The sequence below is a fragment of the Hyposmocoma kahamanoa genome, unplaced genomic scaffold (genome assembly GCF_003589595.1).
Source record: "Hyposmocoma kahamanoa isolate Upper Pololo Valley unplaced genomic scaffold, ASM358959v1 64, whole genome shotgun sequence".
Taxonomy (NCBI): domain Eukaryota; kingdom Metazoa; phylum Arthropoda; class Insecta; order Lepidoptera; family Cosmopterigidae; genus Hyposmocoma; species Hyposmocoma kahamanoa.
Window position 1 is genome coordinate 18,617,497 of NW_020653852.1, and position 27,809 is coordinate 18,645,305.

The 27,809-nt window shown below is 36.9% G+C and overlaps 1 protein-coding gene and 1 non-coding gene across 2 annotated transcripts in view; both read right to left on the bottom strand.

The window, feature by feature from the left end:
- The window catches only part of LOC113230933 (dynein heavy chain 10, axonemal), a 125,012-nt gene that overhangs the window by 27,319 nt on the left and 69,884 nt on the right, over positions 1 to 27,809 (bottom strand). Inside the window, exons 48-63 of the mRNA XM_026465042.1 lie at positions 25,807 to 25,930; positions 24,642 to 24,826; positions 23,747 to 23,839; positions 19,067 to 19,219; positions 17,988 to 18,143; positions 16,358 to 16,528; positions 15,776 to 15,964; positions 12,951 to 13,092; positions 11,900 to 11,997; positions 11,166 to 11,291; positions 10,821 to 10,998; positions 10,260 to 10,390; positions 9,222 to 9,364; positions 5,943 to 6,035; positions 5,425 to 5,527; positions 3,246 to 3,443 (exon numbers count right to left, since the gene is read on the bottom strand). Of these exons, the coding sequence (XP_026320827.1) occupies positions 3,246 to 3,443; positions 5,425 to 5,527; positions 5,943 to 6,035; positions 9,222 to 9,364; positions 10,260 to 10,390; positions 10,821 to 10,998; positions 11,166 to 11,291; positions 11,900 to 11,997; positions 12,951 to 13,092; positions 15,776 to 15,964; positions 16,358 to 16,528; positions 17,988 to 18,143; positions 19,067 to 19,219; positions 23,747 to 23,839; positions 24,642 to 24,826; positions 25,807 to 25,930 (2,283 nt within the window). The remainder of the gene's footprint in view (positions 1 to 3,245; positions 3,444 to 5,424; positions 5,528 to 5,942; positions 6,036 to 9,221; positions 9,365 to 10,259; positions 10,391 to 10,820; positions 10,999 to 11,165; positions 11,292 to 11,899; positions 11,998 to 12,950; positions 13,093 to 15,775; positions 15,965 to 16,357; positions 16,529 to 17,987; positions 18,144 to 19,066; positions 19,220 to 23,746; positions 23,840 to 24,641; positions 24,827 to 25,806; positions 25,931 to 27,809) is intronic.
- Positions 20,036 to 20,108, bottom strand: Trnaa-agc. The gene has a single exon. It is a non-coding gene; the product is annotated as a tRNA-Ala (tRNA).

Genomic DNA, 27,809 nt, shown 5'->3' on the forward strand with positions numbered 1-27,809 from the left:
CAGATCACAGATGAACGACTACCACTACATAGAATTTGATCCATAGTACATATACAGTGCCGTTGTAAAATATTAATAACCTGGACTATATTGCTAATATCATAAACAACAACTGGTATTGCATGATTTTTTACAAAATATAATAAATTTACCAAAAAATAATCTTAAGTGTGTATCCAAATACTACCAATAGTAAGGTAGTAACTAGTAGTAAGTTCAGCCGTGCAAGCATCTTCCCCGATGACCCCCGCCCCTGTTCTTTTATTACCGTAAAGAGTTATCTTATCACCGTTAAGAGGAAAAATTCCTAATCTTCGATTTTATTTTAGAGGGGTATATTCACTTGTTAAAAATAAAATATTGTTTGAGTAACTACACGATAAATTCAAGAATAGACATTAATCAGAAACATAAAACAATAAAGTTTCCTCGATAGATAAAAATCACGAAATGACCTCTAATTTTCACATTTTTTCGATTTATCCTCGAAATGTTATTAGGACAAAAATTAGATAATTAATTATATTTATGCATGATCGACAACTGTCAGTACGGATTTGTTTTTAATCCCTTTAGTATTAGAGTTATTCCGCTAAAACGAATTTGGTACTTTTAATGCGCAAAATTCAACATCTCCTGTCGCATGTCACGCGAACTTCAGGCATATATTTGTTTCACAAATTTGGGCGGAGCCAACATCAAAACTTTTTTTGGCATTAGAGCTCTTAATACGGATGCATTTAAATATTTTTATTTTTGTACGAATGTAAAATCTGATGAAGATGAATTATTAAAAGTCATGGAACAAAAGTTTTTATTTTTGATGTTAGTAACATAGTCCTGCTACTGGCCTACCGCGTAACTGAGTCGGTTCCTGAGGTATCTACACGGTGCGGTAGGAGTGACAGTTTTTTTCTGACAGTCAGAGTTTTATAAAAATATTAATTAACAAGTTAATTCAAAAAAGTGGCTTGTTTATTCATTTCAATTATGAGTGTAACAGTTTTTTTTATTATTGTTTCACATAACAGACCTCTGTCACTTGACTTCATCCGGTTCTTCGAGAGGCTAGCTGCCTCGGGTGAGCTGCCCCAGATGCACGTGCAATACCCTCCATATTTTCCAGATAGGTACCGGAGCTGTAGGCACGCTCACTTCCCGTTGCGAATTGCACAACTAGCGGTTGCCACCGCTGAGCCGCCGAATCTAAGTCGACTACCAAATCTCCTCATTGGTGGCGGAGCTGTAAGGCTCTCTTCCCGACGACGAAAAACGACGTCTCTCCAGTTCCCAATAACCTAAGCGGCTTTAGGGACCGGAGGATATCTAACTTATCCTCTACTAACTCTCCGGGCTAGAGCCGGAGATGCCAGTCGCAGTGTCCTGTGACAATATCCGGGCATAGCTTCCAACACAAAGGGCAACTCACGTATCCCGCGCGGCTCCTCGCTTCAGGCCTTCAACTAGACGCGCTAGCTGCGCACGAAATAGACGCCCCGGCCACACTCAACCGGGACAGACAAACATACCCGTTTCTGCAGCTAACCACAAACCCCACAACCCCATATCCAAGTCCGGGTCCACCAGAGACGCCCGTGGACGGTGCCGGTGGACGGTATATCACTGGCGGAGGATTTGGCCCGAACGCCCGCTGTATCCTGGTCTTGCCATCGAGCCCGTAGTCTCTCCGGAAAACCCTATCTCTCGGGTCGGTAGACAGGGACTCTCTCGGGTGGGTAGATAGGTTACATAATGACAGCTGAGTAATTTGGTAGGCACATTTTTCAATCAACTTGCTATTGAAGCTCGTAAGAAAAATCTTGTTCTAATTATCCCGTGTGCAGCGCACCATAACTGTTACGTAAACTGTCATGTCTCCCGAACCGACTCAGTTAACTGGTAGGCCTGTAGTTTGTTAGTATTTTACAACTAACCCTGTATACGTACTAAAGTCATAAATGCCATTGGCAACTTTAAAAAACTTGTATTTAATTTATCGACTTATAGGAAGCATAATTGTAAAGTCGGCAATTATTTAAGTGACAAGAAAATTGAATAATAGTTCACTATGACAAAATAATAATATGCATGAGATTATTAAAAATTGATATTAAAATTAATACGCAGATCTCACCGCAAACGAAGCTGAGCAAAATTTGCCTAGCTCACGTAGCCGGGGCATCTTTTCATACTTCGGTTCACACCGCGAATTAAGCTAACCGAGCTAACTAAACTAACCCAACGATCCCGCTAGCTATGTAAAACATGTCCGCCCTTCACGCCCGTGCGTATCCATAGTCACTACTTACTACCATAGATATCCTATATCTATGCTTACTACTAACTTAGGGCTCGTGCAGCGTGCCGGCGACATTTCGCGACTGCGGTCGCACCGACTCGCTGCGACTTGTTTTATATGTAGAACTAAATGACTTAGTGAAGCGTGCTCGCGACCGGCGACTATTAGATGATCCGTTAATGTTCCTATTATTATAAGATTATTACGTAAGTAATGAAATTATAATAATGAACCCAGATAGGTTAATTGATGGAGTTGGTAATCGCCGCAGAATATTGATTAGATTAATGTTAACTCTCTTTCTTCGTATCCTTCCTATGACACGGACCCGTAAAACGGAATTTTCCAACAAAAAAAGTTCTGACACTATATCCATTTTCTCTGTAGGTAGGTACGATAATTATTCGAAAATTCACTAAGCTATTGGTCAGTCGCCGATAATGTTACGTCGCCAGTCGCCCGCATGCTGCACTGTATTTCGTCGTTAGAAGTCGTTGCGAGTCGACGCGACCGCAGTCGCGACATATCGCCGGCACGCTGCACGAGCCCTTGGCTTTGCATGCAACTACGTGAGCTATGTTAGATAGCTTCGATCGCAGTGTGGCTTGCGTTTAAAATTTGACATTTTTATAATCAAAACTAGTACTTACATACTTAACCGTTAAATTAATTTCATTACATAAATTGTATAAATAAAATTAGCAGTATACGTAATGACACAATAATGTTATTTAAGACCAGAGGCCTTACTCTTATTACAGTTCAATATAGGTTTGTAAAGACAAAAAAGCGGGATGGTGATATACACTTCATGTAGCGCTGTCTCACAACGACTTAAAAACTAAACTAAATCGTAGTAAGAGTTCATGGCAAGGCTTTGATTTGAAGCGTGATGTCGTCAGCAAAAAAATTAAGTAGTACACCATACAGATATACCAAAATTCACCTGAGCTATAATGAATGCATCTTTCTCATTAAGCAATGCAATGTAGTTAGTCAAATAGTCCATGTAATGTTTTGGTGTTACGTAGTTTTGACGGCGAAGACGTAACAAGAACTCGACGGTGTAACGCGAAACGGACATGTGGACGTGGACAACGTGTTCCACGATTATTGGACGGAAATCGTCCGGAATTTTATCCACCTGGAATGTAAAGGTGTTATCAGAAATCAAGTGTCATGTTATTCCATTATTGTTAAGGACAGAAGGATGTCTAGTGGCTACTATACTCCGTCGAACCATATATTTAACTTTTGACATATGCATGCCTCCGAAGTTCCGTAATTATTAACATACAACCATAGACAATAAAATGCAGCACTTCCTGGACTCTTTTATTTTTTAATTTTAGTGATGCGAGGTGCGAGGTGTAGCTCCGATATTTATCGAGTCAATAGGTTATGTAGCAAAGATTATTCAAGTTGATAAATTTTGTACCTGTCTAATAAATTATAATGATTTATAACAAATTCTTATTGTTTATTATAACGAATAGTCGTTTTCTTCTCCATATGAACGGGAATCATCACTCGAATCCTCATTAACATTAATTATTAATTCTTGAGTACCTACACAAATTGTCAAACGCAACATCACCATCCCAATCAGACAATATCTTCTTCTTTGAACCCGCTCATATTCACAATTTAAACCTCTTCATAAATAAAATTATATGTTATAAAAAGTCAAATCGGAAACGCATTAGAACATCACTCATTGATTAGAATTCGAGCTGTCAAAAGTTAAATAAATGGTTGGACCATTGACTTACAATTATATGGACGTCGGGTCCGCGCTAAAAAGTGTCCGCACTTTTAAGGCGCTAAAATCGTATACAGAGCGCGACACTCCGCTTTAGTCTTCATTTGTTCTACTGACAGCGCGATACTGCGATGACATTACAATTTAAATTTCGAATAGGTTGACTTGGGACATTTTTTTCGTGGTTTTTGTATTAGACCCGTCGTCCATTTATTTGTAAGTCAATGGGTTGGACGGAGTAACTTTACTTTCCTATCCGACCTTTTTTTTAAGTAAATGGACTTGCGAGCAGCTGGTGATTGCTGTCGATGAATATTCTGTCGACTATATTAGAACTTATCTGCTGAATATTGGTCACGCTTATGGAATCATCCTCGTCCCATTATTATTAATCTAATTACTGAGCACAAGTTCATTTGAATTATCAATTTTTGTTATGTTCATACATACACGTTACTATATGTAGAACTATGTTTATGAACAGAGAGGAGACATATTTTAAAGTTCATAACTTTAATTCAATGTATATAATCAAATCCGGTTATTCTTATTAAAATGTATATGAATAAAAAGTTATCTCGATACCAAAAAGTCAACTGTCAAAATAAGAATAAAGAAGGCAATAACGCAGTTAGTAATCATTAGAACGTCGTCACGTTCACAATTCAGTTCAATCTATCGATAGAACTATCGACAACAACTACCTAACTATTTACAATTTTATGAAACTGCCAACCCTACAAATGTAAATTTACTGCGTCTTCAAAAAAGACAGACTTTACCTAGCCTTGGAGAAAAGATAGAATCTACGATGAAAAGAGCTCGCCCAGAAGATGCCTATTCAGTCGGTAAAAAGACACTCTGGTTGTATGTGCTCGGAAACACAGTTGCAGACAGGGAATTCTACTCCTGGACTGTGCGCATAATAAAAGATGACGAAAAGGTACTCCTGAAGAGAATATCTACCAAAATAGGGATGATATCCCGGCGTTCATGATGGTAAAACGGGGCGGGCGGGATGAGCTTAAAGGACTGTACTCGAACTAGCGTGGCTACCGCTCTTATCACCTAAGCTACGGATTGAGCCAACCGACGAATTCCTATACTGCCCTCCTGATCATAACTAACGTAATGGACATTTTACCGATATTAAGTTATTATCATGTCTGGCATCAGCAAAACGAGATCTACAACCCCCTCGAATCGTTTTTTTTAAAACCTTATATAGTTTCAGTAAAGGAGCAGTAGCTTAAAAAATGAAAAAAAAATACAAAAAAAAGTCGAATTAAGAACCTCTTCCTGTTTTTGAAGTCGGTTAAAAATAGAAACGAGCCGTCAATAGAACTTTTAGTTTCATACTCACGTTGGCCAAAAACACGTTAGCTACAGCCAACAGCGCCTGCTTCGGCCAAGGGAACTGCCAGTCTATGGTGGTATTATTCACGAGACCCGGGAAACTGCGACACCTAAACATTAAAATGTACATTGAGGCTATATCGACTGGTGTTCATAGGTTCGTAAATTCGTAAACCTGAAATATTTATTAGTATAGTTGCAGAAATATTATTAGCACTCATTGACCTTAGCACCGAAGAATTACCTTATCTCTTATAATTATATTATCTGTTGGAACGGCTTATATTTTCTATTACAATAGGGTAATAAAATCATTATCACTTCTTTTACTCAAAGCGTACAATATGGAATTAAATTGGAGGTAGTTAAATAAAAAGGATCCAATGCACATGCAGTCACAGTCGAGATATGGCAGTTCAAAGTTTAAAAGTGTTTTTCACTGTTGTTTTATTTTCAAAACTTACAATGTCATGTAATACCAGAGATAAAATGACGTCATAATAAATCGAGTTATTTTTATCACACCTGTTTCGCAAGATGTCGCCACTGGGTGACATCGAAAGCACTATATGTAGATTATCAGCGCTTGTGGAACAAAAGTACTGCCAGACGGAATCCCTGGAATAGATTAAGTATAATTAATAAGTCATTTCTAATAGGAATTTGTTTCAGAGTAATTGCCTCGTGGCACTAAGTAATAGGTACAGGGTCAAGAGCACGTGAAGTTTGATACTTATAAGATTTAAATCTAACTCTATGCCGATTGCTTTAACTACATCCGTGGCCGAACGGTTGCCATGTTGGACTGCCACGCAGAGGTCCTGGTTTCGATTCCCTGGCCGGGAGAAGTATTTGTATGGCCTACATTTGTTTCTTTCGTGAGTTTTGATGTAATTTGTGGTTGTCCAATGGCACCCTCGACACAGGATTTCCCTTGTGCGGGGCTATGAGTACACACTCGCGCTATTATTATTATTGCGATAAGAACGATCCAAAGTACAAAGTGTCAATCTTCGACGTATTCTAGACTGTATGAGATTTTAAAACCTAGTTATGTAATAACTGCACACCAACATTTTTCTACGAGTAAATAAAATAATTGAACACAACTAATATGTAATGTACATTTTGTTAACAATTCATAACAACGAACTGTAACAAAAGCTAAACAAACGCTAAATACAAAAAACCAAAGAGACAGAATAGAATTGGCCAAGTACCGCTTATACATTAACCTATCATTTTTTTAATAAAGGTTTATGGCGGAGTTGCAAGACCTTTAGCGCAATTTAACCAATTAGGAGGCAGTAGAACATTTGAGTAGTGTCACATTTTAATTAGCATAAACAGGACGTTCTTTTTTTAAATACTCATTATACTTCTGAGTACAGAGCATAGATTTAGTATATAGGTAACCATAGATTGGCAATGCAAGTGAAAAAGCGTTAGTGTACACGGTATGTTAGAGCGAGATGGGTAGACGAGACCACTTCATAATACGCTATGAACCTGTATGAACCTAGGGTCAGCTGACAACGAAACAAATTTCGTTTATTTTTGAAAAATAATTGGTTTTAAAATGTGAAATAGTGTTAAACGGACGTATATTAGTCATGGTAACGTGTTCATTGCCCGGATGTAACTCATCTAAAAAGGAAAACTCGCAGAATTGTACATTTCACATGTAAGTACTATTTAAATTTTTAGCTGTCTAAAAGCACTACCACAAAAGATTTTTACATAAAAATATCGTTAAAATTATACCATTCAAGTGCATTAATAACCCAAATGTATACGAATTCAATAAAAAAATATATCAAATACGTGAATTTCTGAAATTCATAACCCCACTTTCATAGAGATTAACGCAATCGATAATATGTTATCGAGATGTCATTAAATGAAAAAAAGAAAGGCAAAGGCGTGGCTCGCATACAGCCGAAATCATCTTCATACTTAATCTTATTGAATCAGAAATTTCTGGTTTTAGTACTTTATATTTAATTAATATTGCATTAGTGCATTATTTTTTGTCTACATTAAAACGAAAATTTATTTTAATAGCGTAGTTGAGGCACCCATTTTTTTATGTTAATTATTGTTGTTGATTCAGATTTCCTCAAAACATTGAAGTAAGACAGAAATGGCTTATAATGCTAAAGAGAGAAGACTGGTTTCCCAAAAAGTTTTCAAAAATATGCAGCAAACACTGACGAAAAATACTGTTCCTTTAGAGGCAAGCAAAGAGTAAAGCTACGTTCTGGTTCTGTACCCATATTATTCATATGTCATGTCATATTATTCATATGTCTATTCATATGTCATATTATGTATGTCTTACAATTAATGGATTTTTGTTTAGTACTACTCTCGTCAACAATAAATCAGCGATTTGTTGTTGTTAGAGTTCTGTTCTGTTCCGAAATACGATACTCATATAGGATCACTTGTGTGTTCACGTGTCCGTCTGTCACAGCCAATTTACTCGAAACCTACTGGACTGATTATTTTGAAATTTGGTACAAATATGCATTCGTGTTTTGTAACAAAAATGAATTAATTCTGAATTTGAAGTCACTATTGGGAGGGAAAGTTCTCAAGCATATATTTTTTGTAATTTGTATTGAGTCATTAATTAATTAGTTAATTAACGCCTCGGCGTTTTGCGAAAAGACATTTTGGTGAATATGACGAAGTGAAATAGCGGTGTAATATGTTAATCGATATTAATGTTAAATCAGTGGATGGCGCAACACTATTTATCTTGCACACATGCACATTATACGCACACAGATGTATCTTTGTTTTGATCTCATCTCCAATACTTCTACAGGGCCAATCTACGGATATACTAAATCTATGGTACAGAGCTATAATAATTGTTTTTAGATTAGTAGCCACAGACAATAGAATTTTTATATTTACAGATTAAAGTACTGGAGTAGAAAAAAATTGTATTGTACAGAGTGTTAGCATAAAGAATAAGTAAGTAAGGTAACTCCATACAAACGTAGCGCGCCGCGCGCCGTTTACGCACGCACACATTCGCATAATCTCGCTTACTTTTTACTTGCGTTGCAAACCGCAGGTCTTCTCAGGCGCCATTCAATATAGAATTGGAAGCGTTCGCTCAGTGTTTAAAAAATAACAGCAAATAGTAGACGTATAAACAAGAACGTTTTGACAAGAACACGTCAAGTTTGAACAAGAGTGCCTCAAAATTAAAATCGTCTTTCTTCTCGGTAAGTTACATATTTTTTATTTGTTTATTTGACAACTTTGGTTGCCCAGCGGCTAGCACTATGGGCATTAGATGAGGGGCTCCAGAAACGAACTTTTCTAAATGAAATCCAGCCAGAACGGCAATGATGCTATATGACGAAAATTTACGAACAATCAGTGTATCAGAACAGTGTGTATCTCTAGGACACTTGATGGGTTAAACGAATGAAGCACGTCAGCTTTTTCAGAAACTCCGCACACTACGTTGAGAGTACATAATCAGTGAGGTAACACAAATATTTTGTTAAAATCATAATATCAAATTATGTTCACAACCTGTAGGTACAACTAAATATATATTAATAGTGTGACAACCCTACGCTACTCCGAGCAGGCTGTAGGCATTGATGCGCCGAACAAGCGGGAGTTGCCCTATTTGGTCTTATTATACTATGGTATCAGTGTATGGCGTGCAGTAAAAATTATAAATACGACAAGTAATTCATTACTTCGGCGCATCAATGCCTGCACGTCTAACGTTGTTCCTACATCCACTAAATAAGAATTATTCATTAAACGTACTTTCCAACACCAAATCCCGCTTCTCCTGAAGCATTGCGACAAGAATTAATGATGGCGTCTTTCTCGTCGTCTCCGAATAGAGCAGGAATAATTCCAATCATCAAGATGTTGTTTATAAGCTCCAGAAAACCTTCTTCTACAATCTACATAAAAAAAGAACATCAAGTAGCTTTGTTACAATTGAATCGGTACTTAATTTATTATACATAAACTACGTTAGCCCAAACCTCACTCAATGTTTCTCACTGGATTCTAGAACAGTCTGGTCAATAAAAATGAGATATCTGTTAAATATTCAGTATTAACAACTATGACTCGAATCAGGATTTGGATTCATCGAGTCAAGACCGCCGACATATCGTAATCGTCATTCTTACTTAAACAGCCGTGTTTTATTGCAAATTATATTTTAAATTATAACGGACAAGAATACTTTGACATTTTCCGCCAAAATTACGTCAAATAAAAATTATAGCAAAAGCTAAGTTTATTGTTAACTCAACTGTTTTTTTATATTTTAGTGTAACGGATAGAATCAATATTTAAAAAAATCATAACCTAAGCGACCCAACCAGTTATCGTAACCGACTTGTACATCACTATTACGTCGTTTACTATAAACGAAGCGGCAAAAAATGTATTGCAAGGTCGCATATTTTTAATCACAAGTGTTACTTTAAATGCGTGATAGCCTTAAAAATCTTTAGATAGAGACAGCAAATATATTGTAAATGACAAAAAAGGTTCAACATCCACTGTTTAAACAAATGTTAGTTGTTACACAATCGGTTACGAAGTTCATTATTTTATATTAAAATACAATTTAGTATCACATTTATACATTGTTTTTTGTCGCTGAAAATGATGGTAATGATTCGATACAATGTGAATATAGAAATAGTTTTGATTAAATTTATTTACAACGGTTCCTTATTCATAAATTTGTGAATCACCTACGTCACTTACTTTACCAACCAAATGTTCACTTTGCAATTCAATACAAAAGAGTTCGTCTAAGTAAAAGTTTTAGTAACTTACTTGAGCAGCAGTGAAAAGGAAGACACTTTTCTTGCGATCGACCCCGAGTTGATTGTAGAGTCGTTTCATATCGTCTTTGAACGAGTTCTCGTTGTAGTTACGGGTTATAGTAATTTCAAACATTTCGCAACCTGCTCGAGAATATAAGGTCACATAAGGGCAGGTATTACTGGACTAAAACATGACTCTACACCCTCCATTCATAATTTTTTGATCTTTTATGAACCCACGACGATAGATACCAACTGCTTCAACTTAAAGGTTGAAAGCAAGAAACACGATGTAAGACGCAAAAATCATTCTTACGCAACATAATATAGGTAGTAGACTGGACTCGCGAGAGCAGAAAAGCTGTTTCCTTTGTCCATGGATAGGACAAATTTGCCCTATTACGACCAACCATAGTAGTACAGTCGAAGTACTTTAAGAAGAAGATGAATCCACCGAACCGGAATTAAAAGCCGGAGATGACCTAGTCCGTCTGTACTCCATAATACTTTAAAAGTCGTATGACTTCTATCCGTTACATAAGGCTAAAGAATATCTATTCAAGAATCTCACCGGCAGCAAAAGCGGCAAGACGACAAATGCTCTTCTTGCCGGAGCCGCCGACGCCAATGATCATAGCGTTGCCGCGGTCCATGCGTAGGATTCGCTGAGTGCGCGTCAGATGCTCAAGACAGTCCTCGAAAAGTACTACTGACATCTTGCCGACGCGCTCATTGTATTCATCTAGAATCTGTACGTGATGAATATGAGATAGCAATTGCAATCGTCAATGTGACGATTCGCCTCATCTGTTATTTATCGTACAGAAGGGTGAGGCGTTGAAACGCCAATCCCAAAACCGACATGAGAATTTGTAAATATAAAAGTATCCAAAAATAAATGTATCATGTAACTCACCTCTTGGAAAAGAAAATAAACAGCTTCGTAATCAAGAAGATCTTCATAGTATCGAATTTCTTCCTCGTCTAAAGCATTGCGGTAGTCCCCGAACAAAAGTGGATCTCGGAATACGTATTCTTCCAACTAAACAATAAAAACATGTACGGTGATGACTCGTGCTATGTTTTAAGAAAAAGCTATTATTATTAAAAAAAAACTTAAACTACAATTATAATTATTAACACACAGATCCGGCCGGATTCGAACCGACGTCTTCTAGCAAACCGTGACAGACGCTATGCCAACTAAACCACGGAATGAACCAGCGGACTTCACGAATTTTTCTATGTGCTTGTTGTCGTATCTTTGTATTTGGTTTTCTAACGACTTTTTATCTATACTAGCGCCATCTATGAGAAATCTATGAAAGTATTTCGTCACCCAGTTAAATACCTTTACAGTTACTAGCCCCGACTAGAGATGTTGCTATTCATTGTATTTATTTTTTTCTAAATAAATCTAAACTACACTCCAGTAATGAACACCAAAAATCAATTAATTAATTAACCAGTAATTGACACTCAGCAATAATGAACACCCAGTAACTGACACCAATAACAAACGTGTTACTAAATCATATTAGAAATTAATTGAAAAAAGATGTCGAACAGTGGTGCTTGTCGGTGACTGGCGCCACCCACCTAATATACTTAATTTACTTGGAAACCTGTTAAGAATGTAAAATTCCTTACCGTAAGTTCCTTTTCCACTTCTTCCTCTTCAATTTCTTCTTCTTCAATTACAGCCTCTTCAGTTACCTTTTCTTCTTTCTTTTTCGGCTTTTCAGTTTCTGCAAATTACATAAAAAAATTAAAGGTCGTGTGTTCTATGTGAAGTTGTCACATAGAACATACGACCTTTAATTTCGACTGAACTTTTACATGAAGCTACCTAAAAATAAATAATATGATGTTGGAAAAAATCACATTTGTATATTTTTTTATAATACCAAGTGACCCTGAGACATAAGTTGACAAGAGCTATTTGCCTGTAATTTCACCAGCACCCTTCCAAACCGGAACGCAGTAATGCTCACATTACTACTTCGCGGCTGAAGTAGGTAAGGTGGCAGTACTTCTGCACTTCACAAGAGCTCTATTGATACTAAATATATAATAGACATGTTGGCATTCGTTTTAATATTTAGTTTTAATTTCATGTCTTCCTGGATAATGACTGCTTTAACCTACATCTAAACAAAAGCGATTTCGCAACCTCTTGCGGTATTTTAATGAGCTAGTTTCTCCTTTTATCAACATTTACTGCGTCATTATTTCAGAGTCCGAAGCTCGTGGGTTTTACAGTTACAGTTTATTTGTATACTGTAACTACAGGCCTACCGCTTAACTGAGTGGGTCCCTGAGGGGGCTGCGCGTTTCAAGAGGAGTGACAATATACGTAACCTTATGTCGCGCTGCACACGGGATAATTTCAACAAAATTTTTTTGATATAGCAAGTTCATTGAAAAAAGTGCCTACCAAATTAGTCAATTGTCGTTATGTGAAACGATAATAAAAAAAAACAATTTCATTGACAATTGAAATGAATAGACAAGCCATTTGGCACTTTTTCAATCAACTTGTTATTGAATATCGTTATAAAAATCTTGTTGAAATTATCCTGTGTGCAGCGCGATATAAATGTTACGTAAACTGTCACTCCTCCCCACCGCGCAGCTACCTCAAGAACCGACTCAGTTAAGCGGTAGGCCTGTAGAAATACTGGGGCAAATAAAAGCTTACCTTCGTCCAAATCATCTTCGCCTGCATCGCCGCCCTCAACTACTTCTTCAGGAACAACGATTTCTTCAATCACCGCTGGCTCCTCCTCAGGGAAGTACTGAATTACCAGTTGATGAATATGTTCTTTCATCAAATCATTGTCCTGAAATGAACTACGCCTTTTAAACGAGCATTCAATTCAGATGCAAATAAGAGTTATTTGTGAAAGAGTTCCTGCCGTCAAACAGTAACGTGGGCATTGTTGAATTCCGATTTTGAAGATTAAAAGTACTAGTGAAACTTCAGGTGTCAACTTTATGGTCACGCGCACAGTGGTAATGTCCCTAAAATCTTTGCGAGTAAAGCTCTGAGTGGTAATGCAATTGTTATTTACCCGTATTACAGTTAAGAACTAATGCACCGTGAAAACTGATTGCTTTTAGTAATAATGAAAATACTAAAAATAAGATTAAAAATAAAATACATTATAATAATACACTCGATTCGCCAGCACCCATCATTTCACGGAATCTGAAGCATTCACAATGCACAACCGCCCATCACCACGCCAAGAGTTCGTCGAGCATTGTGAGAGCACGGAGCAGCGGCGAGTTCCTATGCGATACTGTGCGCACCGAAGAACTATTTTATGGACGTCTGGGACAAATAACCCTACAAGTTTCCCCACAAGTTCAGGACAGCCTCATATCTTTCTACATAAGTTTTATTTGTAGTGAATCTCCTTATCAACCTCTTGGTTATCCGGGAAGGACACTATAACCTGTGTAAGCAAGCTCGCACAGGGACCTACTGAGTAAGGTCCTGACCCCAGATCAGCCCGTTTGCACGGACTTCATCCAGTTCTCAGAAGGCTAGTGACTTAGGTGAGTCGCCTCGTGTGCATATACAGTTAGTACCCCCTCTCTATTTTCCAGATAGGTACCGGAGCTGTAGGCACGCTCACTTCCTGTCGTCGAAACACGCCGTCTCTCCACAAATTCAGAACAATCCGATTCTCCGCGGAAAACCTGGCTAACAGACTAGCAAGTTGTTATTCCCCCTCATGTCAAGAGAATTATATTGAAGAGTCCCCAGTAACTACTTCGTCGGATATAGGTAGGTAGTTATGGACAGGCGTGTCGCTTACCATTAAATGCACGACATGTTCGTCCCGCGTTACTTGATTACTGATACTCGAATATATCGAAAATCGAGTCAAGGAGATGGGAGTGTATTGTAACCAATATTAAACAAAACAGTCCGGCATAATATTTAAGGGAAAATTACGATGTCAAAGGTAGTAAGTATAATTAAGGGTTCAAAATGACTGTTACGAGAGGCAGAAGCAAAAGAAAAGTATGTCATAAACCCTAAGATGTATGACCCTACCGTGTTTGATTTCGCGGCTCAAGAGTTATTTTTGAGGTCACAAAAAAAAGGAAACATAGTGTAAAATAGTATTGATTTATTATTATGACCGAAATCTGTTTTGGTATTAGTATTATAGCGATTTGCTCTGTCATAGTTATATATTATGTATAATAGTTAGTCACTCTACTTGTGATATATTACTGATATAAATGTGCGTGTTGAGAATTTCATTAGTTTTAATTTTGGTTTAATTTTTTGCACGTGTTTTTTTTTATAATAGCAAATGACGGGACAAACAAGTCGTGCGCCTGATGATAAGCTACACGCCTGTTCATAGCAGTTGTAGTGCCACTCAAGAGCTGTAAATCGCAGAGATCTGAGAGGTACTGTAGCCTACGGGGTAGCTCAGGTTGCGTAGCGAGAGGTACTTTATAAATATAAACTGGGATTAACTTCAAAATTAGATATTTATTGTATTTTTCACATATTTACTTCTTGAGGCTACTTCTAGATCTGCCAAGATGTTCTTTTTTCTATCCTATTTTTTTAACACATTCTAAATACAAAACTATATTCACTCAGCCAGTAGTTCTATTTATAGAGTAGAGCCTAGACTACATCCCTCTTCCTCACAACTGAAGAGGTGAACATCCCTAGCTGGTGCCCTACCTATGATAGGCAACTTACATAAGTGATCAGCCTTTACTATAGGCCAGCCGCAGTACTGTCACTGCGCCCGTCACCCTGAGACATAAGTTGACAAGTCCCACGTGCCTGTAATTTCACAACACCCTTACCACATGAGTAAAGAAAAGGAACAGATATAAAGCTTCTAAAGAGCGTGCGAAACTTATTCCCATTTTGGAAGGGTTGGCACAGGAGGATAAAAATCAATAAACAAAACTTTATGATATGATAGCATATTTTATTACAAATTACTAATTCTGAATATTTTTTTATAATTTTTCTTTTTCAATAATTTGTTGTGTCCTTTAATTTAATGGTATATTCTAAATTTAATATAAAGTCTTTTTAAATAATCCAATGAAAAGCACTTACATTGCATATCAAATTTACAAATTTGCATACGTTTTAGTATGTCATTACCAATATAGTGTATAATTCTATAATCTAACCTTACCCTTCAAAACCGGAACACAGTAATGCTGACATTACTGCTTGGCGACTGAAATAGTAAAGTGTAAAGTGGCTGTACTGCCCTCAACGAACACCTTCACAAGGAGCTCCACTGCTACAAAAATTTTTTTACTGCTTCTAAGTTTTACAAGCTGAAAATCGGTGCTGTAGATACGCGTATGTTCTACCCAGTGTGAGCAGAGCTTGTACCCCTGCCATACAGTAATAAATCTTAAATGTTGTAAATTGTAACTGTTGTAATTTTTACGTCATTGTTAGTTACGTTTAATGTTTTGGTTTAAAAACGTAGCTTGTAAATATTTTAAGCGTAATATTACCTGAACGCTGATTAGTCGATCGCATATGACTCGAGTGAACTCGTTCCTCCAGCACCGCACCATAGCTCGTTTTTCACTGAAGTAATTGGGATGCGTGAGGCACATACCGGCCGCGATGCGAGACAAGTCTCGCAGGTTGAAAATGTAATGGAATTTCGCAGGTGTCGGGGGCAGCTCTACTATTAGAATCTGAGAACAAGTAAAGCACACAAATTACTTTTAGAACTCAAAAATTCATATAGTGAGGATGTAACCAGAAATAGTATCTAAATAAGGGCCATCCATCCCTGGCAACTCATCAGCAAATGGGTCTATATCACAAATCACAAATTAGAAAACTGAAATTACAGTGCCAACAACTGACCTGTGTGTACGTCTCTGATATTCCAAAAATATTCTGTATTTATTGAAATAAAGATAATATCTTTAACAATGGGGGGCTGTACCAGTCGGTGGTGCAGGAAAAACAGCAAAACGTCTAATTACAAAACAAACGGAATCACACTTCATCGGTAATGAAATATTAAATATATATAATATATGTATTAATAATTACGACAAATTAGTGGAAAAAAATCTTACCTTATAAAGATCAAGGGTCAATTGTATAAGTGGATCGGCTATTTCTTTAATCTCATCGGGGAAAATCTCAAAGTGCCCGTTAATAATGGAGATGTAAATATGCCTTAACGTGCTCTCCGAGGGGAATTGGAGATTGTACGCTGAGAACATCGAAATGAATCGTGGATCCACCTGTAAAAGTAGAATGTAATAGTACATTACTGCAGAGATCGGGAAGTAAGGATTGCTGGACGAGTATGAGTTATTAATAGATTCATGCGTTACTTTGCGGAAGTCCATGTTAATAAAAATGGAAGTAAATTAATGTGCTACTTCGCGAACCCAGTGAAGGTTAAAGTAGCTGCGCATGAAAAAATATTCAACACAAGCGCAGTTATTTTTCACGATTTAACTTTCCTTGGTTTCGCGGAGTAGCAAATTAATTTACTTCCATTTTTATGTCCCGTTCCCGCCGAGGCTTGTATAGTACTTTTCTCAAACAATATGATATAAAGATCAAAGAGAGGAAGACGTATAATAAAAAAAGTAAAAAACATGAAAAGTAATATTTGACATGTTGGGACAATTTGCTAAAAAAATGTTATTTTTCCAGGCACATATTAATAGTCTGCTGAACTTCCGATGATGTGATTCACGTGATTCTCCAGTGCATGAAAATTTCATAAGTTTTCAGGAATCTTACTTTGCTCATAGCCAACAATAAGTTTTCCTTGGCTACTATTACCTTTTGTTTTAAATTAGGCTGAGCACAATAAATTACTATTTTGTGTTATCGCTCTTCTCGTTTACGTAGTTGATTATTAGTAGATAGATTGAAAGTTTAGAGAAGAGGACAGTAATGGATATTCATGCTTACTTTGCAGGCCTTGGCCGGAAAGAAGTCGCACGATCCATAGATGACAAACTGTTCGTGTTAGTTTTTTGAAAGTAATGCAAACATTTCCGAACATGTTTCAGAAAAGTTAAATTTATGATGTTTGTGGAAATTTGAAGGCGACTTAAAGACTATTCGTACTTATAGATAACGCATTTCGGTGGTCATAACATGAAAATTCGCTTCCAAATCACTTCAGCCGGAAATCGAACTCGGAAGCTCCTCATCCAGCGCCCACAATGCAAACCGTTATGTAACCAAGGACGTCAGACCATTATGGACAGTCCCATATCTTTCGACATTAGTTTTGTTTATAATGACCTTCCCTATCAACCGCTTGATATACGGGAAGAGCACTATAGCCTGTGCAAGCAAGCCTGCACAGGGACCTTATCAGTCAGGTCCTGACCCCGGATCAGCCCGTTTTCATAGACTTCATCCGAATCTCAAAGACTAGTGCCTTTGGTGAGCTAACCCGGGTGCACATACAGCGCCCTCCCTATTGTCCAAATAGGTACCGGAGCTGTTGACATGCTCACTTTCCGTTTTGCGTATTGCTCAACTAATGGTTGAGCTACCAACCAAGCCTCCTATGTGGTGACGGAGCTGTAGGCACGTTCAGCTCCCGACGTCGAAGCGACTCTCCAATTCCCAGAAACCTGCGCGACTGGAGAGGTGTAATCGCTTACTACCAGGTGCACGTTCGTGTTCGTTTGTTCGTCTCATCGCTTGACATCATAAACATAAAAAACTTACGTCATTTCTACCACCACCAGCTTTGCCCATAGCGCCAAGGAAACCGATGTCCTTGAGGTTTTTCCAAGTGAGATCTTTCCCTCTGTCATAAAAACCTTTTCTCTGGAACAGTAGCTTTAGCAGTGCAATGGGTTGTTGAGTACCGTATGTGTCTACCTGTAGGCAAATAAACAAATCAGTGTTACCTATGTTACATTGTTGCAATTCTCACTCTTGGTGTAATAAGCGATTGCATCGGTACACTTGCTATTTATAGGCCATTTGCATCGATGCAATCGCCTATAAACTCCCAAGTGTAGCGATGCAATCGTGCATTTGTAGCGAGTCTCAAATAGGAGAATCATAAAATTTCACACAAGTACTGTAAAGATCGTAGCCGTGGGTTTGCGTAGCGAGAGGCACTTTTCAATGAGAAACGAGGAAATTAATCGTAAATAAAATTTTACTGCGTGTATTCAATTTGAAGATTTGACCAGAACAACCGCGACGTTCATTTTACCACAATACTGTTTTATTTTTTTACAATTCTAAATACAAACCTATATTTATTCAGACAGTTCTAATACAATCCATACAGCCTACTCTACAGTACCTTTATACATGGTTATTTTTAAAATACCAAGAACCGCTCAGGACTATATTAATAACATCATAAGCAACGTTTTGCACGTTTGAACTTTGAACCAAATACAGATGTAAAAAGTGTCAGATAAGTTTATTTCTGGTAAATTGTTTACGCTCTGTAAAACGTTATGGAACAATATTTGTAATTTATGATGTTAGTAATATAGTTCTGGGAGGTTGTTAGTATTTTATAAATAACCTTATAAATCGTTTGGAAACTCCCGAAGCGCACGCTCAGTAATAAATTGACGTACTTAATTCAAAGTGATTTACAGATTTTAAAAAGCCAACGTATTTGGCACCGGCCATTATAATTATTGTGCGAAAGATATCAAAATTGTATTTGATGAACAAACTTAATATTATTTCGTTCGTTATTTTCTTATTTACTTTGTCGGTTTTTCTCCAGTGTCAATGACAAAAATTACTAATAATTAATATATTAACGTTCATACAATAGGCATGTTCATGTCGTCGATGAAGACGAGGAGTTTCTTCCCGATGGGTGGGCCGAAGGTGTCCTTAGTTCGTTTCTCCACCATCGACTCCAAGTTTCTTTGCACGTCCATAGAAGATGTTCGCGACGAGAAGTTCATTTGTTGCACTATCTGTAAGTAATTCAATTTCAATTATGTATGTATTTATTATTATTATTTATATATTTACTTTATTGGTGAGTAGTTTGTCAATTTAAAACACTTTCATTGCAAAATATTACTTGATTGCAACTCCCTTTCCAACTGTTACATCCTAAGGTTGCCTGGAAGAAATTGCTACTTATTTGTTGACATTGTAATTTTGTATTATAAAACTAGGGGGCTTGTGGTCGAGAAAGATTGCCTAATGATAAACAATGTATTAAAATTTTCCTAAAGGTATGGCAGTTTAGTGGTGAGTCCGAAGGGGAGGTGGCACGACCTCGAGTCAGCACGCTTCTGGCCACTTCCACCAGAAAGGCGTACTATAGGGGAGAAAATAATATTAAAAATAAACCCTAACTCTTGTATAGCAGTAATGCTCACATTACTGTTTTGAAGCAAATTTACATAGATATGGTGGCTGCTGCTGTGTACAAATTCCCCTTTTGTTAAAATTGTAATTTATGTAGTGTTGCAAGAGACGGTATGATTAGCGAAGAGAAATATTTTAGGAAGCCCTTTCTAAACTGTTTGCCAGACTATAATAAATAAAAAATTCAAAAAATATCTTATGTTTGAACTTAAACAACGAATTGATTATACAAAGATAAATAAACATGCCAATAGATTTGCATAATATTATGGACTTGCACATAGTGACTTAATTTTATTTCTCCTCCTCCATTGGTCCCTTACTGCTGATTTTTTTTTTAAATAAACAATAAATAGTATCACGTAAAGTGAGATGTAAAAAAATTAAATAAAAACTTAAAAAAACGATAGTTATGGAGGCGCCGGGTATCGATCCCGGTACCTCTCGCATGCTAAGCGAGCGCTCTACCATCTGAGCTACGCCCCCAGTTAAACACCACGTCGAAATAACCATACACTTTCTCCTCCCTAATGAAAAGCTTAATGGAGTCTATCAATTTTTTACCTACACTGCCATATTGGCATTGAAAATATAAAACAAACGAAAGAAGCTATTGAATAATCCTAATTTGAATTAATACTATGATAGTCGGCGACATTTATGAATTATAAGTATTCATGATTTATTTCATTTAACTGCCTCCGTGGTTGAACGGTTACCATGCCGGACTACCACGCAGAGGTCCCAGAGTCGATTCCCGGGCCTGGAGAAATATTTGTATGGCCTACATTTATTTCTCTCGTGAGTTTGGGTGTAATTTGTGGTTGTTTATGTGTGTGTCCATGGCACCCGCGACGCAGGGTTTTCCTAGTGCGGGCCTGTGTGGAGTGTGTGCGTTATTATTATTGCTTCGTTTCCTTTTTTGTATAATATTATTAAGTGACAGAACGAACAAACCTTGCGCCTTGATGAACTCTTTCACAAGGAGTTCTACTGTTCTCTACGTTACCAGAATCTGATATTTCGCACTGTTGGAGTTACAAGGCGACATGCTGCTAAATGTCAAATTTTCAGGAGAGAGGATTAGAGATGAGATCTAACGAAAATAACGAAATTAGTCGAACTTTTTATCGATATAAAATTTCACATACACATAATTTGTTTCTTGTGCTTCGTATTGTTTCTACAATTTTCATGTGATTATTAAGCACATTTCAATAACTCCAATAAACACTTATGTGTAATTAAAATTAAGTTGACGGATGGCATATGAATTTTTGGAGCTATTCTGCTTTTGTTTTTTCACAAAATTTGTTTTTTTTTGTTTCTTTATTTTTTTTCACAATATGCAGAAAGCATAATATTACTTAATAAAAATGGCTGTTTACAAAAATAACAGAAAATTATTAAAAAATTAAGTGGGCGCAGTGTTGGAAGTATAAGGGTACTTTTTTAATTAATAGCTCTTGCATGTTTACATCAAAATACTTTTACCCTGTGGACTGTATTTTTATCTATTTGTTAAAGGGGATACACCTCAGTACTGGTCGCATGCTTTGAAGAAAATATACCACCTATTATATAATATTCCAACCCTTAAGGTGGCAAATTAAAAGATGAATCCTGTTTATTGAATTTTTTTTATATGATGAGTCACTGTTCAAGTTTGAAGTAGGTACCTATTTGAAGTTCAGTCTCATGCGTTACCAATTACAAGGACTTGGAAAGAAGGATGGCGAAAGCTGACCCAAAATCAACGAAGAGCCGTCCAAGGACTTTGCTAGTATCGTTTTACGTTTTAGTTTATACGATAAAATACAATTTAAAAATTAAACAAAAGATATTGAATCTATCTTATTGCGAATAATGTCATTCTTTTTATTCATACGTAATATTTCGGTACCTCACACGTAAGTTGTTTTAGTATTTTCTACTTACCGTGGCAGACGCTATACCAACTAAGCCACGGAACGAACCAACGGACCTCACGAATTTTTCTATGTGCTTGCGTCGTGTCTTTGTGCTTGGTCTTTCAACGACTTTTTAGTCGTAGCGCCATCTATGAGAAATCTATGACAGATTTATCACCCAGTTAGTACCTTTACAGAAGGATTTTTTTCTGAGTGTTTTTTCTGAGTGTTCGATCTTTGTATTAATAATTATAACAAACTAGTGGAGTAATTTCACAAAAAAATAAATTGAATATCAATTCAATAAAAATTTAATTACTAAGTACTTTCTTTACTTTTAAACCTATCATATTACATAATAAATTAAAAAAAGGTTTTTTAATAAAGCTCCTTGTGAAAGAGTTCGTCCATGGAAGTAATGCCACCTTAGCTATTTCCGCCGCCAAGCAGTAATGTCAGCTTTACTGCGTTCCGGTTTTGAAGTGTAATGGTGCTGGTGAAACTACAGGCACATGTGACTTGTCAACTTATGTCTCAGGGTGACGGGCGCAGTGGCAGTGCCACTCAGATCTTTGCGTTTTAAAGCTCTGAGTGGCATTGCAACTGTTATGGACAGATGTGTCGCTTACCATCAGGCGCACGACTTGTTCGTCCCTACACTTGGTATCACAAAAAAAAATGCTATTTTGCGTCTTTTAGGAACGCTCTCTCACCGAGAACATTCGCTTACGTGTGTGGTGCCGGTTTAATAATCCATTCATAATAAACGAGAATATATTTATTGGTTTCATTCAAAAATGTTTTGAATTTTCAAATCGTGTATTCTCAATTTTGACTTATGACAATATTTGATTTCATGTACCTACGACATATTGGACAACAGCACATACATTGCTCTGATCTCAAAGTAAAAAAAAACTAAAACACTTGTGTGATGGAAATCGGAAACAACGACGGTACCACAAACACCCAGACTCGAGACAATATAGAAATGTTAGTTTTTCTACATTGACCGGGCTGAGGATCGAACCCGGAACCACAGACATGATGACATCATGAAAACCGGTATGCACGCCACTTGACCATCGATGTGATAGAGTTCGTCCAGTGAAGTACTGCCACCTTACCTATTTCTCCCGCCAAACAGTAATATGATCGTTACTGCGTTTCGGGTTTTTTTTTACAAAATCCAGGTCGCTATTTACATTGTCTCACAATTATTATTAATTTAGTAGCAGTAGAGTTTCTTGTGAAAGAGATCGTCCGGAGAAGTACTGCTACGTTTTAAAGGGTAAGGGCATCGAGAATATAACCGGAAATAGACACGAAATAATGGCCATCCATCCCTGGCAACTTATTAGGTAAATGGGCCTTGTATCACTTTTAAATATCAACTCTCGTTTGCGCTGAAATCACAAATTAAACTGAAATAGTACAGCGCCAATAACTAACCTGTGTGTACGTCTCCGTATATTCCAAATATATTCTGTATTTATTGTAATAAAGATAATATCTCTAACTATGGGGGCTATTCCATTCGGTGGTGTGGCGAAAACAGTAAAACGTACAATTACAAAACAAACCGAGTCACATTTCATCGGTAATTAAATATTAAATATGTAATTTTGCATTTTTCGTCCATTACAGCAAAGCTCAAGTTAAACTGGTCGATTTGAAGTGAAACAATTGACGACACCCGTCAATTGTTTCGAATTCGGGCTGGCCAATCGAAGCACAGTTGTCACTGTAACGATTTGGGAGAATAGCTTTCAACCAAATTAAATGACATCTCGTCTCTATTTCTGGTTACATACTCGATGGGTAAGGTTGCTCGTGAAATTACAAGCACTTGAGGCTTGTCAACTTGTGTCTCTGGGTAACAGGCGCAGTGGCAGTGTCACACAAATGTTTATGATTTAAAGCTCTGAAAGCACTGCAACTAAAAAAAATTAAGTGAAAGCGTGTCGCTTACCACCAGGCGCACGACTTGTCATTCCCGTCACTTAGTATAAATAAAACTAATTTCATCGTCATAAAAACCAATGACAACCTCAGCAGCGGTGTTCCTAAAGCGATCCGAAAAAAAAAAGATCCGGTATAATTTAAATAGGTAAGTACGCTGCACACTACCCAATCACTATGTCATGAATATACACCTTCTGTAATTCTTCCGCTCTTCTAATGATTATTTTAAAAGTAAAATACGAAACTTACATATTTATCTGGTGACAATTCACGCAAGAAATTGGAGATAATAGCTGTTTTAGATGTACCCGTTTCACCTACAAGTAATACGGGCCTCTCAACCTGTAAATACGAATTAAAACTTTGTAAGTGTTTTATAATATAATATAATAATAATAATAATATATTTATTTCAGACAACTATTTAGTCCATATGTGTTAGTAACAATTTTATTCTTAAAAATTATGTTAGTAGGCACTAAGTCTAAACATTATTAAATTAAAATTGAAATAAACATGAACGTTTAAAAGCAATTAATAAATTTTTATGTTTTATTTTATTTTTTATGCAAAAAAAGTTGATAATAATAGTTAGCCTATTATATAGTCCCACTGCTGCACACAGCCTCCTCCCACAATGAGAGGGTTGGTGCTTTAGTTCACGGGAAAAGCTCATAATGATTTTAAATTAAATTTCCCACATAAATAAATAAATCAATAATAGACAATGTCATACACGCTGCCCCGGTCCCAAATTAAGTAACTAAAGTACTTGTGTTATGACAATCGAAAACAACGACGATGACCTTTCACCAAAGCAGAAAATAAAAAAACAACGAGAATGGTCACTCTCTGCCCCTCCCTAGCTTTAGACACCGCACCGCGGCCCGTATATTGACGGTACATTGACGGAACGGCAACTAGGCTGTCAGTTATCTACTACGTTTTTTAAATGGCACTATTAGAATTACTTTAAAATCCAATTTCGACTTCCTAGGTCAGTAGTTTGTCCTACGATGCAGTAAAGCCATTTCCGGAATTTTTTATGTCGCTCCTAGTAGCTGTGTCTATACATGTATCTATATAATTATGTGGAACACCTTTTTCCGACCATAAGTACATTACATGTCTTTCTCGAACTTACGCTTTCCATAATTTTGATAAGCCATGTCATCCGTAAGGTGTCGACTGTCGGTACCAGGATCGCAGAAAACTTCTTGTCTCTATCGTGAACATATTCCGGCACCAGCCACTCCCACGCCTCCCAACACTTCGTCGACAGCTCCAAGCAATAATCATATAGAGTAGGAAAACCTACCGGGAACAGCTCTGTGGATACAAAGCAGTTGTCAGATTATTGTACTTACAGACTTTTCACATAACAATTTTCTATTTCAATATAACACGGAACAATTAAGACATCGAACTTAAAAATTTATTCCAGGTGCATTATGTTACATTTAAGAATGGAATTTAATCACGTTCATATGACTTTGCTTGGCAATTTCGCGTTTGATATTGTTCCTGGGCTCATTTCATCAATGTTTTGATTTACTTTTGTTTTTCTTTTGTATTGTTTATTTTTTTTATTTTGTGGTGTTCTTTGTGGTAAGTAAATAATAAAAGTATTTTCTTTCTTTCGTTCTCGGCATCGAGTGTATAACCAGTAATAGAGACGAAATGTCTTTTAATTTGTTTGAAAATTATTCTGCCAAATTCATTACGGTGACAACTGCGCTCCGATTGGCCAGCCCGAATTCGACACAATTGACGGGTGTTGCCAATTGTTTCACTTTAAATAGACCAGTTTAACTTGAGCATTGCTATAATCGGCGAAAATTTAAAAAATTGAAATTTAATTACGTATTAAATGTGATTCTGTTTGTATTGTAATTAGATATTTTGATGTTTGTCTCACATCACCGAATGATACAGCCCCCTACTGTTAGAGATATTATGTTTATTATAATAAATACAGAAAATTTTTGAATATAAGGAGACGTACACATAGGTCACTTGTTGGCGCTGTACTATTTCAGCTTTCAAAGTTGTAATTTCAGCGCAAACGCGAGCTGATATTTAAAAGTGATTAAAACGCCCATTTGCCTGATGTGTTGCCAAGGATGGATGGGTCTTATTTCGAGTCTATTTCTGGTAATATAGTCGATGGTTCACGGTGTCTATCGGTTATGCGAAGGAGGTCCGTACTGAGCAGTACGACGTATGTTGTTGCTAAATTTCAGTGTATTTTATCATTATCAACGACAGTGACGTTGGTGCTGGCATGGTCGCGTCATTGTTAAACTTACTAGTAGTGGCTTTCTTTTCCGGTGTATCATCGACCAGCATCATGGGGCAGGCCTTCTTGACGTACACGTCGAAATCCATACGACCATCGTCGATAATTGAAGCACCGAGGCTGTTGTACATTGACTGTGAAATATAGACAAGTTTATAATAGACAACAAGTCGTGCACCTGATGATAAGCTACACGCCTGTCCATAACAGTTGCAGTGCCACTCAGAGCTTTAAATCGCAAAGATCTGTGGAGCACTGCCACAGCGCCCGTCACCCTGAGACATAAGTTGACAAGTCCCAAGTGCCTGTAATTTCACCAGCACTCTTACCCTTTAAAACCGGAACACAGTAATGGTAATGTACTGTACTGCTTGGCGGCACAAATAGGTAAGGTGGCAGTACTTGACGAACCCCTCCTTGACGAACTCTTTCACAAGGAGTTCTGCTGTTACTAAAACGTCTGTATGCGTTCAGAGTGCTTAGAACATCCGCACATTTGACAAAACTCGAAATGCTAGAAAACATTCATTTGATCCGGCTGGATTCGAACCAGTAACCTCAGGCAATCTGTGTCAGTTGCTCTGCCAATTCAGTCTCGTTAAAAACTAAAAGCAAAGATTTGCAACAAACACATAGAAAGATTCGTAAGACCTGCTGGTTCATTGCATAGCTTAATTAGCAGTGCATCTGCCACGGATTGCCTGAGGTTACTGGTTCGAATCCCGCCGAATCGAATGAATTTTTCTTAGCGTTTCGATCTTTTTTACGTAATTATAAAAAAAAATCATGGTAGTAAAAACATCGTGACATTTAATAACTTAAAAATTAAAACTCTAATTGAAAGTGAGACGAATTTAAAGGACAACAAAAAACAGTAATGTAAATTGTATAAGGAATAAATAATAGAGATAATTTATTAGAAAAATGATTACGTTTGGATGTTTTAAGGCGTGCACACCTTTTTTTTTTGCTCTCCAGTTTTGACGATCGTTATAGGATGTGTTGTGTTTTGATGACCAAGTAGATTTGTCAGCGAACAGATTTGCTCAATTTCATGTATAGTTAACAGTAAGTAACAGTAGCAATCGATAAATACAGGGTTATAATCATACATTTGTAGGCACATACACCTAACTTAATTTCCACAGTATCGCTCGAATAGCTGTAAGTTTTGTTTGAGCACTAATGCTTATACAATCTCCTGTGTTGTACCTATGCTCTAAGGTGGAAATGGTCTGATTAACTAGGATAAATGTAATATTAAACTCTGCAACGGAAACACCAACGATTTAAGATAAAAAAAATTACTTTTCTGCAAATAATCAACCAAGTAATTTACACTATTGAGTGAAGAAGTAGATAAACTGGTTTTCCATTAGCCAAGCGATGTTGTGGATGGTAAAATAAAATATTGAAATACCAATTAGACTAACTAAGGTTATTGAATGTCAGAATGTTTCACATTCAGTTGTTTGTTGTGAAATTCCTTCACTAAAGTACCGGCACGCTATGATGGCCGTTTTGACGTTTGGCCGCTCATCAAGATTTGTAGTCATTCATAACTGCGTTCAAGGAGCTAATTGCTGTACATTGTTGTTAATAGTGACGTGCAGTAAAATTTATGGATGTATAATTTGTAACGTTCCACGTACATAAATGTTAATATTATTGTAATTCACAAATTTGTTGGAAAAATTAAACATAAGGTTCCAGGTTACCACACTGGAATAGTAAATAATGCTTCATGATGTATATATAAATATTTACATAAAAAGAAATTGTCTCCAAAATTGAGTACAAGAAACTTACCTGAAAATCACTGTTAACATAGTTGGCCACATTGTCACTTAAGATCTAGAGCCTAAAAAGGCCGCATTGACAGAATCATAATTATGATTAGGTAATTGACAATTCATATTATGAAATTTCAAACAAAACAAAAAATACAATTCATCTATTTCACAGTGTTCTATGTAGACCTCCACAATTAGACCAATTATCGACGATGGTCAT